The sequence below is a fragment of the Tiliqua scincoides genome, chromosome 6 (assembly GCF_035046505.1).
Source record: "Tiliqua scincoides isolate rTilSci1 chromosome 6, rTilSci1.hap2, whole genome shotgun sequence".
NCBI lineage: Eukaryota > Metazoa > Chordata > Lepidosauria > Squamata > Scincidae > Tiliqua > Tiliqua scincoides.
The window spans coordinates 14,431,446-14,450,392 of NC_089826.1; the positions used below are offsets into that span (position 1 = coordinate 14,431,446).

General features: G+C 41.7%; 1 protein-coding gene across 2 annotated transcripts in view; it reads left to right on the forward strand.

Annotated features, from left to right (window-relative positions):
- Positions 1 to 18,947, forward strand: part of CCSER1 (coiled-coil serine rich protein 1) — a 741,465-nt gene that overhangs the window by 378,713 nt on the left and 343,805 nt on the right. The window contains exon 8 of one of the 2 annotated variants that reach the window (XM_066632826.1): positions 12,447 to 12,524. In XM_066632826.1, coding sequence (XP_066488923.1) covers positions 12,447 to 12,524 — 78 coding nt within the window. The remainder of the gene's footprint in view (positions 1 to 12,446; positions 12,525 to 18,947) is intronic. The other variant, XM_066632827.1, reaches the window with a different exon arrangement.

The following is an 18,947-nucleotide window of genomic DNA, read 5'->3' on the forward strand; positions in this document are numbered from 1 at the left end:
TATTTGCAAAAGCATGTATCCTACAAAAATATTTCCCAAGGAGCCATGATTGGCTACAACTCCCTATTGAATGTTTATTGAAGGTCAAACTACATGTTACATAAGTGTATTTTGGCCTTGCTTAGTTTTGTCTGTTTGAGGATGAAAGTGACTGTGAAGGATCAGGACCATGGCATGGGAGGGGATATGGCCCCATCATGGTTCATATTTGACCTGCAAGGGAACTCCCATTGGATTGTGGGGGAAAGAGTTAAATCTTCCTTCCCGCACAAATGGGACCTCATTTCTATACCCCCTTCAATGGCTGTTGTTGATCTTAGTGAAAGCAAGCAGGCAGGGTCATGCTGTGTGTTTACTGGAACCTGTTGTTTGGCCTTCAGTGGCGAACATGGATTGGTCTCTGCTCTCTGTAATGTGTGAAATGCCCCTAAAGGCTGAGAAAACAGAAATTTGAGCAATAGCATCTCAGCTGCACACAAAACATTAGAAAAGAGAGTGACAACTTGGTCTGTGGTTGACATCTAGAATATACTGTCAAGTCCTATAACCGTAATTGCCATGAAGTATTTTTTAATTCATGATTTTATGCCAAAAGCTGAGACCTGGCGATGTTGACATTCTCCTTTGGACCAGACCCTTTAGGAGTTTTTGTAAGAAGCATTGACTTAAATCCTTAATATGCAAATCGAATGTGAAACAGAGCAAGAGGTCCTTGGAATGAACATTTGATTGTGCGGCTCCAGGGACATGCAGCATCTGCCAGTGCTTTGAGGATGTGAAAATGTAAACAAAAAAATGTGCATATGTTTAAAATTGGTTATTTTGACCTTTCAACCTTCATGCTTACAGGGATGTTCTAATTAGAGAGGGTGGAGGTGGTCTCAGAGGGTTCCTCACTTTGGTTCAAGAGCTGGGCAGAGTTTAAATCAGGATCCCTTTGAACTAAGCTTTCTTTCTCATCTATGTTATGCACAGCTGGGCATAATACCAGTGCTCCCTTTCCCCCTCCCCTAAACTGGGCACACTAAGCACGCCAAATGAGTTTCTGTGTTTCAGCTCCCAAGATAATTTTTGTTTTTATCTCCGTCATTGCAAAAGTTTGCTCTTTACCAAACATAATTAAACCTCTCAATGAGAGCAAGAAGCAAATCCTTGCATACAGAAGGGGAATTTTGCTTCCAGAAGGCAGAAAAAAAAAAGTTAAATGCACAATACATTACAATCAGAGTGAAGGCGAAACCACGCTCACAGTTTCCTCTTCATTTTGACATAGGGTGTATGCAAGCCCTTGCACATGGTCTAATGACACATTGAATGAACATATGTGTGTGTGGGATGGGGCTGCAAGACAGCAAATGGTGCGTTATTCCTGACTTCCACATGTGTCTATGTGTATAAATGTTGAACATGTTCTGACTGTCTCCTTACAATCCGCCCCCCCCCCCAGCAATACCAAGCTGGGGCCCATCTTTATTACCTTTCTTTTTGGCATGTACCCCGCCCCCCACCATCATCTCCCACTCCTGAAAAACCTGCCATGCAGGGAGAATCCTCCTGGAAACCTCTTCCACTCCCAAGATCCTCTTCACCCAATCTGTTCTCCAGGAGAAGAGGAGGAAGAGGTGGTCACCCTCTTCTCAATCACTCTCATGATATGGAAGTGACAGGGAGCAGAATCTCAGTGTTTGCTATCTTCTCCTTCAGCTCCACTGTTATGATCCTTGGAAGCAGCACTGGAGAAGGAGGAAAGATTCACACACCCCCATCCTCCTCTCACTCTTTCCGAGTGAGAAGAGAGAGACCAGAAAGAAGAGCTGGCTGAACCAGGGGAGATGGGTGAATGGCATCTATCTCCCTCAACTCACCACTTGAGCACTCAAAGCTACACACTGAGCTTGACCACTCAAAGCTATACACTTGTCTGTGAAAAGGTCCATTGAACTCATGGGGCCTTAACAACAACAATAACAACAAGCCTTACTTCTGAATAGATATGTATTGGTTTGCATTTTAAGGCTACTCCAAACCTAATGGAGTTATGGATAGCCACGTGTTTTCTTTTCTGGTTCTATTAATTTAGCTATGCTATACAAATGACTGTTAGTCATTTGATTTTTCTCTGTAAACCACTTTGTGAACTTTTAGTTGAAAAGCAGTATATAAATACTGTTGTTGTTGTTGTTGTTGTTATTAACAACAACAATATTACATAATGGTTGTTTTGAACTCCAAGAACACATTGCGTTTGGGACTGCTCAGGGACCTGGATTTCTTTTTTTTCTTTTTTAAATTTTTTTTATTATTATTTGATTAAAGATATGGGTACAGGAAACACCAAATATACATAGGTTAAAGGTAATACAAAGGGAAAAACACTAGGAAATCGCAGAACTGTAGCTAATACCATTTTGCATCACTATAAACAAAAAAAAACACCATTGATTATTACTTTTCTCCATTCCATGACAAAACCGATTTAACAAAATTTTCACTCTCATCTATAATTATCATTACTTAAATAGCTCATAATCATTTATCCAACCATCCCTAAAACGGGTTCCATAATTGCTGCATTCTCTCCATCCCACCACCCCTCAATCTTTCCGTCAAGACATCCATTTCAATAATTTCATATAATTTCTTGATCCACATATCTATAGTAGGAATTTCTGAGCTCTTCCACATCTTAGCATAAATTAATCTTGCTGCAATAATTGTGTATAACAAAATATGTCTAGAATCATTATTACAGCTTTCAGGAAAAATGTTCAATAGAAATAACTCTGGTTCGAAGGGTATAACACAGTTAAAAATAGTTTGGATATTCCTATGTATTTTTTTCCAGAATTCTTTTGCCTTAGGACAGAGCCACCACATGTGATAAAAAAAAAAATTCTTTCGCCTCCTTACATTTCCAACATTTGTTGCATGTACCGGGATACATTTTTGCCAACCTGTCTGGAGACAGGTACCATCTATAAAAGCTTTTATATATTTTCCTTCATTGTTGTTGCTTTGATCATCTTCATATTTCTTTTCCAGACTTGTTCCCAATTGCTCATTGTTATATTATGTCCAATATCCTTTGCCCACAGGATCATCACCTCTTTTACTGATTCATCTTCCATTTTCATATTTAGCAAATATTGGTACATCTTCTTAATATAATGTTCCTCATTTGATAAGAATATTTTATCAAATTCTGTCTCCTCTGGGTAAATTCCTTCTTTTTTATCTTCCATCCATCTTGTTTTAACTTGTAGTTCTGTCAGCCAATCCAATTTAATCCCTTTCTCCAATAATTCTTCTTTTGAATAAAGATCTGCTTTATCATCTAGTAAGTCATTGTATCTCTTATTTTTTGATTCCCGTAACCACAATGGCTTTGTATTAATTTCTAGTGGTTTGACCCATCTCGGGATTTTCTCATAAATTCTATTTTATTTGTTCCCAGGCAAATAATAGTGCCCTTCTTATCAAATGTTTTTTTTAAAATAGCTATGATATTTGGCTTTATCATAAATCATAAAGGCATGGGGACCAATCTGCAGATCATGCAGTTCTACTTTCAACTCTCTAGATTTTTCCAATTCTGCCCAGTCTTTTATCCATTTCATGGACCTGGATTTCTCATATGCATGGAAACTGACCACTGGAAACAGGGAGTAAGCATTCCCTGTGCGACCTGAATCCCCCACCAAATATCATTTCTGTATGCGCACACACACTTCCAAGAATGAGAGGGGTGAGTGGGACGGCCAATGAACAAGTGCGTCCCTGTCTCCCCTTCCCTTTGAATCAGAGTAGGGGATAATGGAAACCCAGCATGCATTACTCCTGTTTGTTGCAAACAGAAGCAACACAGAGCAAGGAGGCTGCATGCTGTGTTGTTTATAAGTAAAGGGAGGGGGTGGGGTCCAAATTGCCTGCCCCAGTCTGTTTGGTGCGTATGAAGCACCAGATAGGTGGGGAGAGGCAATCTGAAGCTGCGGCTGCCACTACTGCGATCCTCTTCCAACTTGCATGTAGCAAGTTGGAAAAGGATTAGAACACTCAGAGGAATGGCAAGCCAGAGAGGGTGGCGGTCAGATGGTCTGGGGGCTCATTTGTTCTCTGCCCCTCCAGGGGTGCCCCCTCACAACACCATTTCAGGTCGGTTCACGGCAAGGCTAGCCCTGACTCGCAATATGTGTTACTGCCTTCATGAGGCATAGTGAAAACACTGGGAGTAATAGCCTAATATTTCATCTGTATTTAGTTCAAGCAGAAATGAAAGTGATAATCTAATTAACCATTGTAATCTAATGCAGATGCAGAGAGAACAAAATTACAATTGCCTGAATAACTTCAGGTTTGATGACCTTCAGCAGCATTATGTCAAAAGAAATTCCTTTCAATGAACATTATTGTCCATGTTCTCCAGTGTTTGTCAGGGACACCCTTTTTCCATGCTAAATGAGAGAAGCACATCTGGTTATGTTCTGTAAAAGAATGTTGAGGATTATGCCTATTAATCAGATAAAGGGCCCAGTCCTATCCAATTTTCCAGTGCCAGTGCAGCTGTGCCGATGGGGTGTGCACTGCCTCCTTTGGTGCAGAGGCAGTCACAGAGACCTCCTCAAGGTATGGAAACATTTGTTCCCTTACCTCAGGGCTGCATTGATTGAATCCAGACATTTATATATCAGTTACCTTTTAATCAACTAACAGGCCTATCCTAACCAACTTTCCAGCAACGATGTAGCCATGCCAATGGGGCACACACTGTTTTCTGCAGTGCGGGGGCAGTTACGGAGGCCTCCTCAATGTAAGGGACTGTTTGCTTCCTTAGCTCAAAGCTGCATTGCATCAGCGCCAGGAAGTTGAATAGGATTGGTTTGTAATCCATTTGAGATACTATAATTTGGCATTTTGATGCAACTTCAGTATAGGTGTCTTTTTTATACCCTGAAGAAAGTGTTAGAGAGTTACACTCTCAGATCTGCGATGTTCTTGGTTTCTCTGTATGCAGGCCACTTTCTCCTACTTAGAAACTGTGATTTGCTTGTCATACTTATAGTACTGCATTGTTCTGAAGAGGACAGAAATACACAACTGATTGAAATAACTTTTATGTGACATTTTCTTTCTTAATTATACTTACACCGTCTTGATTTTTTTCCCCTCCTTCTTTCAGCTAGGTAGACAGTAAAATATTGGAAGCACATAACAGTGCAATTTAATTAATGTCAAGAGTCATCAATAAACATTAGTTGCAATTGGAATAAGCTTAGTGTAATGATTACTGCAATCCAACTGACTAATGCACCAGTCACTAAAATCCATGTGGAACGTGACTGGCACTGGCCTCAGAAAAATCACCATTCAGAGATTTGTACCACATGGCAGGAAAGATTTCTGGGATAGACTGCACCATTCAGATTATTGTTATTGCTGATGTAATCTCTGCTAGTAATTTCCTTTCATTCATTCATCGTAGCACATTTGTACTCCACTTTTCTCAGGTGATACATAAGCTCAGGTGAATGCATGAGTCCCCAGATCACGCATGGCAACATGGTACATTTCATGGTTCCTTTGCTTGAACAGTGACTTGCTCCTCCCTTGTTGGATTTAGATTCTTTGGGCAATCGTATACTACATATTCCACTGTGTAAGGCTTCAGTGAGGGGCGCTGATCCAAGGCTCCCTGGTTGGCAACCTTCAGTCTCGAAAGACTATGGTATAAGCCTACAGCACCCGGTATTCCCAGGTTTGTCTCCCATCCAAGTACTAACCAGGCCTGACCCTGCTTAGCTTCCAAGATCAGACAAGATCAGGCATGTGCAGGGTAACAGTTGCTGCTACTATTAGGTCTACAATCCTATACACCAGTGGTTCTCACACATTTAGCATTGGGACCAACTTTTTAGAATGAGAATCTGTCAGGACCCACCGGAAGTGATGTCATGACCAGAAGTGACATCATCAAGCAGGAGATTTTTTTTGCAATCCTACCCACACTTATCCAGGAGTAAGTCCCATTTACTATCATTATTAAAAGAATATACATAGTAACTTGTTAAAAGTACAGGTATGTAACATTTCTCCAAATGTAGTCACATACTATGGTAGCTAGCATCAGGTATAATATATTAAAAATAAAATATTGAAATGAATGGGGACCCATCTGAAATTGGCTCATGACCCACCTAGTGCGTCCTGACCCACAGTTTGAGAAACACTGCGAAACATGGTATGGGATGGCCGGTTTTTTACGAGGATTCTGCTGTTCCATTGTTTGGTTTCCGTGGCTCCCCAGGGACCCACAGCTCACAGTTTGGGAACCGCTGTCATAGGCCCTGTACAGTCTTAGAGCCTGCTCCTCAGTCTAAGCCACATATCAGTTGCTCATCTGGTCTTTGACCCTTGCCTGGTTTGGGCTACATGCCTGCTTATGGTCCATTTGGCTAACAGCAAGGTCCCCCAAGTCCAACCACCTGAAGCCTGACCTTTGCTAAGTCTTGACATCCTGGCTGCTGTTTCATGTACTATACATTAGCACTGATACTGGCACACAACTGATAATGTCTAAAATGCTTTCTCAAGGAAGATTCAGTGGCAGCTTCCATGCATGCAGCACACTGAAATGTTTTATTTTTTATGAAAATATTTATATACCCTGCCTTCAGACTCTTGCTGCCTGATTCTTGCTCATGGAGGCTGCCACTGCATCATCCTTGAGCAAACTTGTCCAAAGTCATGTCGCTCAGATCACCTGTGTAGGCAGTTATTTGTGCACTTAATTATATCACATTCGTAATGCATGAATCTACACTGTTAGAAAGTGAATTGAGCAGAAAAATCATAATACTTCACAATGTTACCTCGAAATACATTTTGAAGCGTTCAGTTAGTCAGGATCCAGAATGGAAGAAAACGAGGGTAGCAGTTAAAATTTGGGGTTTTTTTGTGAAAGTTTGTCACAGCTCCTAAGTTACTCAGGGCACTGATGCAGCCATGCCAAAGGGGCATGCACTGCATCTTGCAGTGTAGGGGCAGTTCACAGAGTCCTCCTCAACGTAAGGACATGTTTGTTCCCTTACCTGGGGGCTGCACTGCAGCTACATCGGTGCTGGAAAGTTGGATAGGATTAGGCCCTAAGAGTGCAATCCTATGCATTTCTGCTCAGAAACAAGTCCCAGTGCTGCTTATTTTCAAGTAAGTGTGCATTTTACATTACCCAAAGCTTGTTAAAATGTTCAGAACAGTCAGGCATACCCTACCTGGTTTTCTAGACCAGGAGTCAGTGTAGCTGTGGAGCGAGTGTCAGTGCGTTGCATCTAATCAGTGGCTTGAGGCATCTCCCCTGAGAGCATAGCCTGCATTAATACAGTACAAAGCATTTTTATTAGAGGTGTTTGAAACCGATGTTATTTATTTTACTTAGAAGTAAGCCCATTGTGTTCAGTAAGACTTAGGCCTGAGGTTCTGAAACTAGGGCATGATGCCCTAGCCTGAGGACCTCAGCCTCTGTCCCCTTAAGGGGTGATGAAAGGGAAAAGGCAGTGACATGATCCCCAAGACTGCCAGCCTCCCTGGGTGTGGGGAGCCCCGCAGAGCCCTCTGCAGGGCTCCCAGCAGCTTGTAAAAAGTTTTAAAAAGCAATTGTGACCCATTTCCAGGTCGCAATCACAATACTGCAAGTGGGTCGCTCTTGCTTTTTTTACTTTGTACAGGCCACGAGGAGCACTGCAGAGGCCTCCGTGGGGTTCGTTGCACCCCAGGGAGGCCAGCAGGGACACAGGTAACATTGAAAACAGCCCCTGTGTCCCTGGCGGTGGCGCAATCCTGGGGATGGTGTTGCACCATTCCCTTCCCCCGCAAACACAGAGTGGTTCTCGAAATCCAGAAGAGTTTGAGAACAGGCTGTAATCCTATCTTACTCACTGGGGAACAAACATCTCTATCAATTGTGTGTGATGAGAGGCATACATTCTTCCCATTAGAGTTAGAGCCTGTTTCAAGGGGATGTGTGCCCATCAAAAACAAATTTACTCTTGCTTCAGAATGGGTGTTTGCAGGAACCAGCTGGCCTCTCATTGGTCCCAAAGCCTGCCATTTTAATTTTTGGGATTAAGCCAACAAGGGCCAGCTGTCAGAAGTTGTAACTGAACTGGAGTAAACCACAAACTGCAGGAGATAGATAGCCATAAAACCTGAGATCATTTTTTTTTATTCTGTATCTTCACCCCAACAACTTGATTCAAACCATTTACACCTTCCTGTTTCTCTCTGCTGAAACTGACTCTCTCTGTGGTCCAGGTGCCTGACATAAAAAAGTAGCAGGTACGATGAAGATGCTCTTGCCTAAGCATAAGTAGGTGGGCAATAGTGTGGTAGAATTAGTGCCATCACTCAGGGCAACATGCTACAAGGGAAGCCTATAAAGGAAATTTGTTTAGGTTCCCTACCTCCAACTCCATGCCCTGTTGTAGATCCACACTGTATTATTTTCATTCTATATTATTTTGCTGTAGGTTGCAATTCAAGACCTGTTATGCCTGCAAATAAATTGTTTTGGTTGGGATATATTATTTGAATAAGGACTTTATTTTGACTGTGATGACTTTTTTTGTTGTGCTTTTTTTGGAGTACAGCTTATTCAAGACAGTTCTCATTTGCTTCCCCACAAATACAATAAAATTGCTTCCACTTTCCATCTTCTCAAAAGCCATGATTCAGTAATAAAAAAAGAAATCTGGAAATCATATTGTGTACAAGGAGAAGTGCTGGTACTTTTTTTTTCCTTTGTATTTTCTTTTCTTTTTTTGCCAGTCTGTAAAACAATTGCTGCAGAATGTTGCAGTCTTGTCACAAGCCACATGATTTGATGGTGCAACCTTTGAACTAACAAGAAGCTGTTTTAATTTAATGCATGATATTAATATTGCTGCAGTTTTTATCAATGTGATCTGCTTGATACGTTTTTGAAAACGACATAAGGGCAATGCAGCTTCAATATAAGGGAATAAACATTCTCTTACTTTGAGGAGGCCTCTGTGAGTGCCACCTAACTGCAGGATGCAGCACATGCCCCATTGGCACTGCTATGCCAGTGCTGGGAAGTTGGTTAGGATTTGGGTCTTAGAAAGATAATTTTGGGGGGTTTGAACTGCTGCAAGTAGAATTGAAAGGTTTAGCTTTACCAGTTAGTGACAATAAACAATTATAAGCCTTTAATTGATTACAGAATTCCTCCATTAACTGAGCAGCAGGGCCTCCCCCCACCTAAGAATGCAAGTACAGTGGGACCCCAGTATCCGTGGTGGTTCTAATCTGATGCATTCTGGGGTCAGGCTTGGAGGAGAGAGGAACCTCCATCAGATCCAGAAGTGAATCTTCCAGTCCTAAAAATAGTTTGGAGGCTTGAAAATGGTGCAGTTTGACCATGAAAATGGTAGGAACCCCAATTTGGGCCCCTTTTTTGTTTCTAAAGCCATTTAAATTCGGACACCAGTATCTGCTGGCATCCATGATGAGTTGAATCTGTGGGTGACAGACCTTCAGATACCGGGTTCCCACTTTATATAGATAGAGGGAATTTTTCTGCCCATAGTCAAACTACACATTACATTAAAAATTGTACCATGCATGTTTTTTGTTGTTTTTTTTGAACTTGTATAGCAACTGCAGGGGAATCAAGACTGGAACCACAGCACTTGGGGAGGAAATATTTAGCTCTTTCCCCTTGCAACTACTAAGGTAAATCCATCACCCGAAGCTCCTATTAGCCCCGAGGTACCAATGGAAGCTTCTTTCCTGGAGCTGGCAGCCTTTTCATCAGAACTGTAGCAGAAGGGGAAATGGTTAAATGCCCCTTCCTCATGTGCTGCTGCCCTAATCTTGATCGCCCACAGCCTCTATTTAAGTTTGAAGAATAGACACATACCCAGGGGTAAACACACTGTAATTTTGCCTCTTAGATGGTTGCCTGCTAAGATCAGTATGTGGCTACCTAAAAATAAAATATGTTTTCCCCATTTAGAATAACTATCTTTATTCATAAGCAGACTTATGTTGTTTTAATTAATTCGTTGATAATGCATACAATTAATCAGCTCATATCCTTTAATTGTTTGGCAGCCGCAAAGAGCTGACCTGCCCCTCTCCCTATTCTTCCTCACCAGTTTCTTTCTGCACAGGAGCATACAGGAGCTGGGGCATGTCCCCAGCATAGCCAGAATGCTGTGTCTTTGCATAAAATGCAGTTAGGAGACATCACACTATGAGAAAGTTTCACACAGGATCTCATTAGCCTGTGCTGTGCTTGTATTCAGGAGAAGCATCAAGCAGATAAATGGCATGTTTTCATGTACAGGAAGTTATTTAAAGCTTGTCCTCGTTTTCTGATGTTTCAGTGTGTTTCTCTTCTTTGATGTATCCACATTTAAGACAGATTTTATAGGTCTGGTATTTTGGTATGTCTGTCCAGAAGTCAGTATTTGATAATTGGCATGTGCTTATAAGAAGAGTTGAATAAAATCAGGTTCAGGTAGACTCTGTTACCATGAATATAAATAGCAAAGGAAGGCTTTCATGTATAATGCATAAGGGCAAGGAGCTGCTTTTCATAATGAGAGACAGGCAGGTCAATCCTAGGATCCTTCCTTGCAAGCAGGCGCTGTGTCACAGCTCTGCTGGCATTACTCATTGTAACATGGTTGTGATCCTACATACTCCAAGCAGCAAAGTATAAAGCAAATCAATACTAATAGAAACAAGAGCTAAGATATTGACAGACACATGAACCTCCCGTGTCCCTGGCCACCCGATGAACCCAACCACTCACAAGCATGCATGCAGATGTTCGCACAGTATCTATTCAGGGAAGGCTCTAATCCAGTGGTTCTCAATCTTTTTAGTAGCAGGACCCGCTGTTTAGAATGAAAATCTGTTGGTATCCAGAGGAAGTGATGTCATTATCCTGGAAGTGATGTTATGGCCAGAGGTGACATCACCAATTTAGACTTCAAACCTAAGCTGCGATCAGCCAAAGGCCCATTACACAGCCCCCTGGTGCTGTTATTTTGCATAGCTCGGAATTCAAACATTCCAGCTCAGAAGTCAAAGCAGAATGTAGGCTTGGATCCTTCTCCAACCACACAACCCTCCACCCTTTCCAGCGTCTCATCTTCCCACCTATTCAGGGCAAAGCACCATGCCTCTCTACCATCGGGATCCCGTCCTGCCCAGCAGCTCTATACCCTCTATTTTCAGCTCTGTATTTTCAGTGGCAACTGAACTAGATGCTGTGCGACCCACCTGAAGATGGCTTGCTAGTGGCTCCTGACCCATAGTTTGAGAAATGCTGCTCTAATCAACCCATGGCAATGGCAGGGAAGCCATGATTATGTCATGCATCCCATCTCACTCACCATTCCAGGCAAAATGTACAAGCCTAGGAGGATCTCATAGCATTTTACTCATCAGAGTATCCCATGGGCTGCATGCTATGGTGGTGGTGGTGGTGGTGGGGTGCTGATCAGGCTTGGGAGGTAAGTCTCTCCCACAGTAAGGCAGTAAGCCTCCTGATCTCCAACGGGTCTCCTCAGACTTTAGCTCTTCTTATGTTCTTGTGTTATATAACTACACACAAGCCACATAACAAGCACCGTAAAGCAACTACAGCATCACTGCAGGGTATTTTACAACAGGAAACAAATCTGTCTCTTCCAAGTTGTGTTCAGACTTGGTGCCTCCAGATTCCCCACTCCTTCTCTTTCCTTAAAGTAGGAGACACCCTACTGCCAATCAGTATGTAGAATGCTGCTGAGAGCTGTAGGGAGAGAGGTAGGAATTGCTCTAAAGTACCAACATGAGCCTTTTACTAGAAGCTTGGGGACTACATGTATCTGGCCTGGGTCGTGTAATAATAATAATAATAATACAGGTATTTCTATACCGCCTTTCTTGGTCCTCAGATTTCTCCTCGGACTTTATTCAAGGCGGTTTACATAGGCAGGCAAATTTAAATCCCCATAGGGATTTTTACAATTTGAAAGGCTCTATCTTTCAAGAAACCACAACATTCAGATGTTTCTTTCTTTGATCTGGTCGCACATTCTGGCCTCCATCCTCCCACGCTCAGAGCAGATGGAATAACTTGGCTCAGCTTGTCAGCTGCTTCAAGGTCGCACGGTGCCGGTAGCCTCGAACTGGCAACCTTCAGATGTTATCTTCAGGCAAATGGAGGCTCAACCCTCTAGACTAGACCTCCTGTGTACTGTCTCTTTATTTATTCAGGACCACATACATGTGTTGTGGGAGTTGGACAACACACATTTCCAGTTATCCAATTGCTGCTATGTGATACTTGCATTTACTTTTTGAGTGCTAATAGTTGAAATACGAGTGAGGAAAAAGCAGGACTGACCTGAAGTATACTGTGTTGTTTTGTTTTGCAGGAAAAAGCCCAACATTTACAGAGGACACTTGCTTCACAAGTCGATAAATCCACACAGACTGAACTTGTAGGCCATGATGTAAGTAGCTGTGCTAAAACAGTTTTTCTTTCATCTTCTTTATTGATATTCAAATCTTCAACAGTCTCTTTTCCTTTCGCAACTGCTGTATCTGTGCATTGATGTCAGAGTGCCACACCATTCGTCTTTCTCTCTTAAATGATTCTCAAACAGCTCTGACAACAGAAAAAAGGATAATTACATCTACCTACCAGCATACCAATGTCCCATTAATTGCTTGTTTTACCAACAGTCCCCCTGTATGCTCTAGGATCTATGCAGGCTTGAACATGGAGAATATGTATTAGTAGAATTTGAAATGTATATTTTTAAAGCATTTACCTACCTATTAACCAATTTAATGAATTTATTATGCTTGTAATCACCAAAAGACTAAGAAGTAATTTCAGTATTGTGTTACAAATGAAAGCTGCAGAAATTTTTCAAATAAGTTTTGCATTAATATTTTAATCATTGGGTATCAGCAGGGGATGCTGCCAGTAATTTAATTGAAAATTGGAATTTTCATCCTGGTGTGATTATGAACTGTGACTATTAACAAAGTTTTCCTTTCTGTGGCATAACTAAGAGCTCTGGCTTGTATTGCTTTCTTGCCCATCGCAACCTGTCTTGAAAAGCGAATTGATAATTAAAACTTTGAGAGAGAATCTCAAGCAAAGTTATTATTCACTGCAAGGAGCATCCTACGTCTATCTCCCTCGATAGTATTCTGTAGGGTAGATTTTGGACTTTTGCCATAGGATCGTCTGTTTTTTTGATTGGTTCCACTTCCACAGGTCTCCAGGTTGCTGTGTATAATGTATTTGTATTGAATTTCTGTCTCAGGATCAGAATTATTGTGTGGGAATATTCCTATTCTGCTTGGTGTACTGGCCATTAGTATAAATGAAAGACTTCTTTGTGTTGTCTTTTGAAGACGTGGCAGTAGTTGTTTGTGACCATTTTGCAAAAGGATGACTTGGTCTGTTAGCTTTCTGATGTGTACATTTTCCATACTGTGAGAAGTTCTGGCACAAGGGTGCAAACAGCATCCCTCACGTTCCTTTTGGGGTTTTATTGTTACGTTACAGAAGTGTACCACTGAGCTCCTACATATCTGACTTGACATGTGTGCATTTTGAGATGCTAGTGTTGCATGACGACGCTGTCATATGTGACCATCTGCACATTTGAACTGTCTCTTATAACACTTCATTTATCTATATGTAAAAATATGCACACTTCTTTTGGGTTACTGATCTCAAGATGGCTCAACCGAAATAATAAAATACAAAAATAAAGCAGCCATTAAAAAGCAGAATAGTGTTAATACGATCTGGAGAAGTTTATGTATGATTTAAGTGCATTGAAATTAATGCAGCTTAAATTCACTGCAGAACATGTCACCCCCAAAGGCCAAGCAGAACAGAGAAGTCTAACAATTTTTTCCCCTAAAAACCCTGATGCAACTAAGCAGATAGGTCTCCCTGTAAAGGAATTTCATATGGAAGGTGCCACCAGAGGGAAGTCCTTTGCTCCCTGAAGCCAACCACCCTGACTTTTCAAGCTTAAATGTTTATGAGAGAACTGTTTTGTGCAGCTTTTGTATAGTAATGCACCCTATGTAATGAGTTTGCTGTTTAAGGAAAATGTCCTCTTCTGGTAATTTTTCGCCCACATAAATCCTGCAGCTTCGTGGGTTAATCAGATTAACACACAAATTTCAAAGTCATAAATGAACATCATGTTCTATCTTTTTTTCCCCATGACTGGCAGTATTTTTGAACAATATCTTGTGCCAACCAAGCTTCAAGATATTCCTCTGCTGTGTCCCTAGAGTTTCATGGTCAGAATCTGCAGTTGTATCTCCATATGTTTTCCATGCACAAGTTAACAAACAGACTGATGTGCTTATGGCTTGATGTCACCAAGTTTATCCAATCTGAATTATAAAGGAAACTTGAAGAAGAGGCGAAAATGGGAAGCAGACAATAGGGAAAAATGAAAGGATGTCCTCAGTACAGATTGTTCCCAGAACCCCTGTGGTTACCAAAAATTGCTTTAAAGGAAATCCATTTTATAAACAATGTCCCTTTGCTCCGCGATTTAAAGAGTGGAAGCAGGAAATGCTGCCAGATGCTTAGAATGACTTCACACCAAGGCAGTGATCCCTCTCTTCAACCAGAGCAAGGGGAAAGAATGCAGAAAAGGTGATAATTACTTCCCTTTGCATTCTTTCATGTGCTCAGGTGGAAGGGAGGGGTTGCTTGCATTGGATTGAAGCTGTTCTCAGTACCTGGAGAGAAAGACATTGATTGATTGCCTGCTGCCACTGTTACAGTGGTAAGCGAGGCTATTGTTAAAGGACGTTTTTTTCCTTTAAAGGGCTCTTCTTATCACCTTGAGATAAAGCAGTGGGTTGAGGATAATTAGGTTTTACGTGTACAATCAACGAAATTTCAGTTTGAGGGCAAAATATGTATTTTTTTAAAAAGATTTATAGTCTTACCTTTCAACTGAATCATCTCCACTGTGACTTGCAATGGATTATAGCAAAACAAAAGCTACAGAGCAACCCTTTTCCTCTGCTCAGTGACAGGAGCCAGAGCAGGGACCACCTTTCCATTAAGTGAAATGGCCACTTGGGGAGTAGCAAAGCTGAAGGACCAGTGAACCAAAGAGCACCCAGCCCATCTGTTGGTTTCCTTCTCCTGCCTGCCACCCCACTTGATGGTCTAATCCTCTACCAGTTTTCTGAAAGCTTTGCTGGAGGAAGAAGAAGAAAAAGGGTGCCATGGCTCCAAATCGCTTCTCCAAATATGAAGCACTAAGTTGGCAAGGAGAAGGGATTTGTAGTCCACCCCCTTTCCCTTCCCCTCCCTTCTCTTAACTTACCAGGAATGTGGCACAGAGCCTCCCTGATCCATGCCACTTCTCTTTCCAATGAGCCCAAGCGATGCATGCTAGTTTCCCAGCATTCATTGTTTTTGTTCATTTGAAACAACATTGTATGCTGTGCACTCTCCCTATCTAGAGGGGGCATGTTTGCCCCCACTCACCCACCCTCCAGCGTTGTTCAAGGAGGTTCAAGCACGCACAGGAGCAGCAAAGTTGTGTGGAGGATTCAGACAGTGCTGGGGCCTGGGCTTCCAGTGGGGCTGAGTATCCTTCTACCTTGCTTCTGTGTCTGCAGGGCAACTGGAGCAGAATTCTTTCTGGCTGGGAGATGGGAGGCAAACCCTTTGCCCAGTATTTGGATCCAAGCTGATCTCCCACTTTACCATGGTGTTCTTACTCAGAAGCGGGTTTAACTTCCTATGGCCTTGGTCTCCTTGCCAAGATAGGAGTGTCCTTCCTTTCCCTTCCTTCCATCCTCATTTCTAGTGTTTGGGCTAATCTCATGAGATCAGTTTAGTTTCCAGTATTCTCCCCTTCCCCCCATACCAGATTTTGAGTTCTATCAAGGTTTAACATTCAAGCAGCATATTCCGATTCTCAAGCAGATTTTGCGCACGGAACTTGACTCTGAGTGGGAAAGGATGGAACTATTACATTGTGTCTTGAAGAAGTTATCTGATATATGTTTTATACTGGATTTATTTTACTAACATGGAGTGCAGGGCAGTTCTGGTGTTTTAAAAAAAAACAACATTTTAAATCTTTTCCTTCAGAAGATTGATTCCTAAAATTGGCTTTGCCTTTCAGTTGATTCCCATTTTAGGGAACTCACTTTGGGACTGTGATGCTCACCCTCAATGGATTTGTCCAGCTGTTAGCAATAGCAGTAAATCATATTTCAGCCTGACTCCCCTAGAAGTGGGATGATTGAGATATATGTATTACAGGCCAGTCAACACATCTAGATACTGTTGACTGACCTGGATAGTGGCGTGGATAGTGTTGACTGCCAATGCTCATTGGGTATATGAGTCACACACTAAAAAACAGTGTTGTTTTCTGTAATGTAGCAGAGCAAATGTATTCTAAACCACCCTGAGAATCACATTTTTGGGGGTGGTGGTGAAGGGCGGGCATAAATATTTTAAAGAAATAAACTATTCTCAACCAGGTAGATTCAAGGCTGGTTCAAATCCGTAATATCTACCATTTCAAACACTTCCTATGTTTACCTGGAATTTTTGTCACTTCTATATTTGCTCAAATGTGCACCCTAGATTGATTTCCCTCTACCCCAACATACCAATTAGGAAAGGTCATGATTAAAACAAAGGAAAGAATTTCATATATTCACAATTTAAGTTTTTTTGTAAAGGTTGACAAGCAACTTCAGACACAAGTTGCTGTCTGAAGTGCTACTTTCAGAACTTTACTGCTTATAAACTGTACAGCAAAGATTATTTAAAGACAAATCTGACATCCCATCAAATCCCTTTACATGCAACATTTTGCATGTGTGTGAAAGGGGAGCCTGCTAACTGTGAATGTATCTTAAAGAATCAATGCCAATTTAACCTTCTTCGCCTTCTTCTGTTCTTCAGAGACTTATTTGATTGAAAGATCAAAGAATAATTTTTTATGTGTCACTTGGGTTATTAAAACAAGGATGAAAAATGAATAGACACAGTCAGGTAGCAATGGAACTGGTACAAAGATTGAATTAACTCATGGGGCAGATCTTGGGATTGAAGAAATTAATGTCTCAAGGCTGATTCACACATTACCTTTGAGTAGACACAGGTGTTATTACCATGTCTCTGTGTGCTTTTCCTTGATCTAGAACAGGGGTGCCCAAACCGCGGCCCTGGGGCCACATGCGGCCCTCGAGGCCTCTCAATGTGTCCCTCAGGGAGCCCCCAGTCTCCAATGAGCCTCTGGCCCTCCAGAGATTTGTTGCAGCCCGCACTGGCCCGACACAACTGCTCCCAGCGTGAAGGCAAGTGTTTGACCTCTTTGCGTGAGCTGTGGGATGAGGGCTTCCTCCACTGCTTGCTGTTTCACGTCTGTGATGCAGTAGCGGCAGCAAAGGAAAGGCCAGGCTTGCTTTGCGCAAGGCCTTTTATAGGCCTTGAGCTATTGCAAGACCTTCATTCATTCATATAAGTTCATCTTTAATATATTCATTTATGTAAATTTATTCAAATTTGAAATGTAAATTAATTCTTTCTTTCCCTGGCCCCCGAAGCAGTGTCAGAGAGATGATGTGGCCCTCCTGTCAAAAACTTTGGACACCCCTGATCTAGAACATTCAGCCCTGAAAGAATACTGTTCACAGCAATTCATCTGCTGAAAAATGACCAAATGTCTTCCTTTGAACTCTTCCTCTGCATGGTGCAAGCTTAGAGCCCAATCCTATGCCTGTCAACTCCGAAGCAAGTACCATTATAGTAAATGGGGCTTACTCAAAGGTATATGTGGATAGGATTGCAACCTTAGTCACATCATCACCCAACATGAATTGATTACACAGACCTATGCACATTTTGTTGTCATAAATTTAGATCTATTATTGTGTATATTTGGGATGTTGAATCAAAACCATGATGTTGGCTTCCTCACAAGGAATCTGCTTGAATAAGGATATAAGGTGGCTAAGTCATACCCCCTAAACTAGAGCCAGTCAAGCAAAACTGATGCCATATTTTGGATTCAACACTCCAAAAATACCCTAAATTTGCTCAATTATCCTTGGCAACTAAAAAGAAAGCATGATTTCAAATTTTTTTAAAAAAATTTTAAATTTTAAATTTTATTTTTTTAGGCCTGTGTTATTCGCAGTTATCTGCAGTTATCTGAGGGCCAAAAGGAAACTGGTGTACCCTGGTACATATTTCTAACTAATATATATTGCTAAGCAATTTTGGTAGACCACATAACTGCTGCAACTTGCTGACATTTGTAATCAAATAGTGACAGCCCAATCTTCTTAGGGTTTAGCACTGGTGTAACTGATGTTCCATTAGTACTAACTGCTACAAAAGCATCATAAAACGCTTTACGGAAGTTTGTGCAGTAATGTGCTGCTGGTATCACATCAGGAAAGGCAGCCACCTTTCTGCCTGCATCTTCGGCTCTCCTGCCACCCACTGGAGTAGGTAAGTCAGCGGGAGAGACAAGAGGGAGTGGCATTATCAGTTGTCATTTTTGTTAGATCACACATTGGACTTAAGCAAAAACAAAAAATGAACTTCTAGTGATTGTGCTGCATGTTGTGGTTAACTTTTCCTTGACTGAACCCCCAGTCTTTCTCCCCCACACACATATATTCATATGAAAAAGAGGCAGTAAAGGTGACAAATGGGCATATACACGTTTTATGCAGGCACATTTCGAAAACCCATTAGCGAGTCTCCTAAAGGGACGTGCTGTGGGTGGGGAGGCAGGGGAGGCAAATCCTCTCCGCCATAGTCCTTCGAAAAGCACCACCACCGTGGGAGGTGCGCAAGCGCACACAACCCATGTGCAGAGCTTGGATACATTCCATGG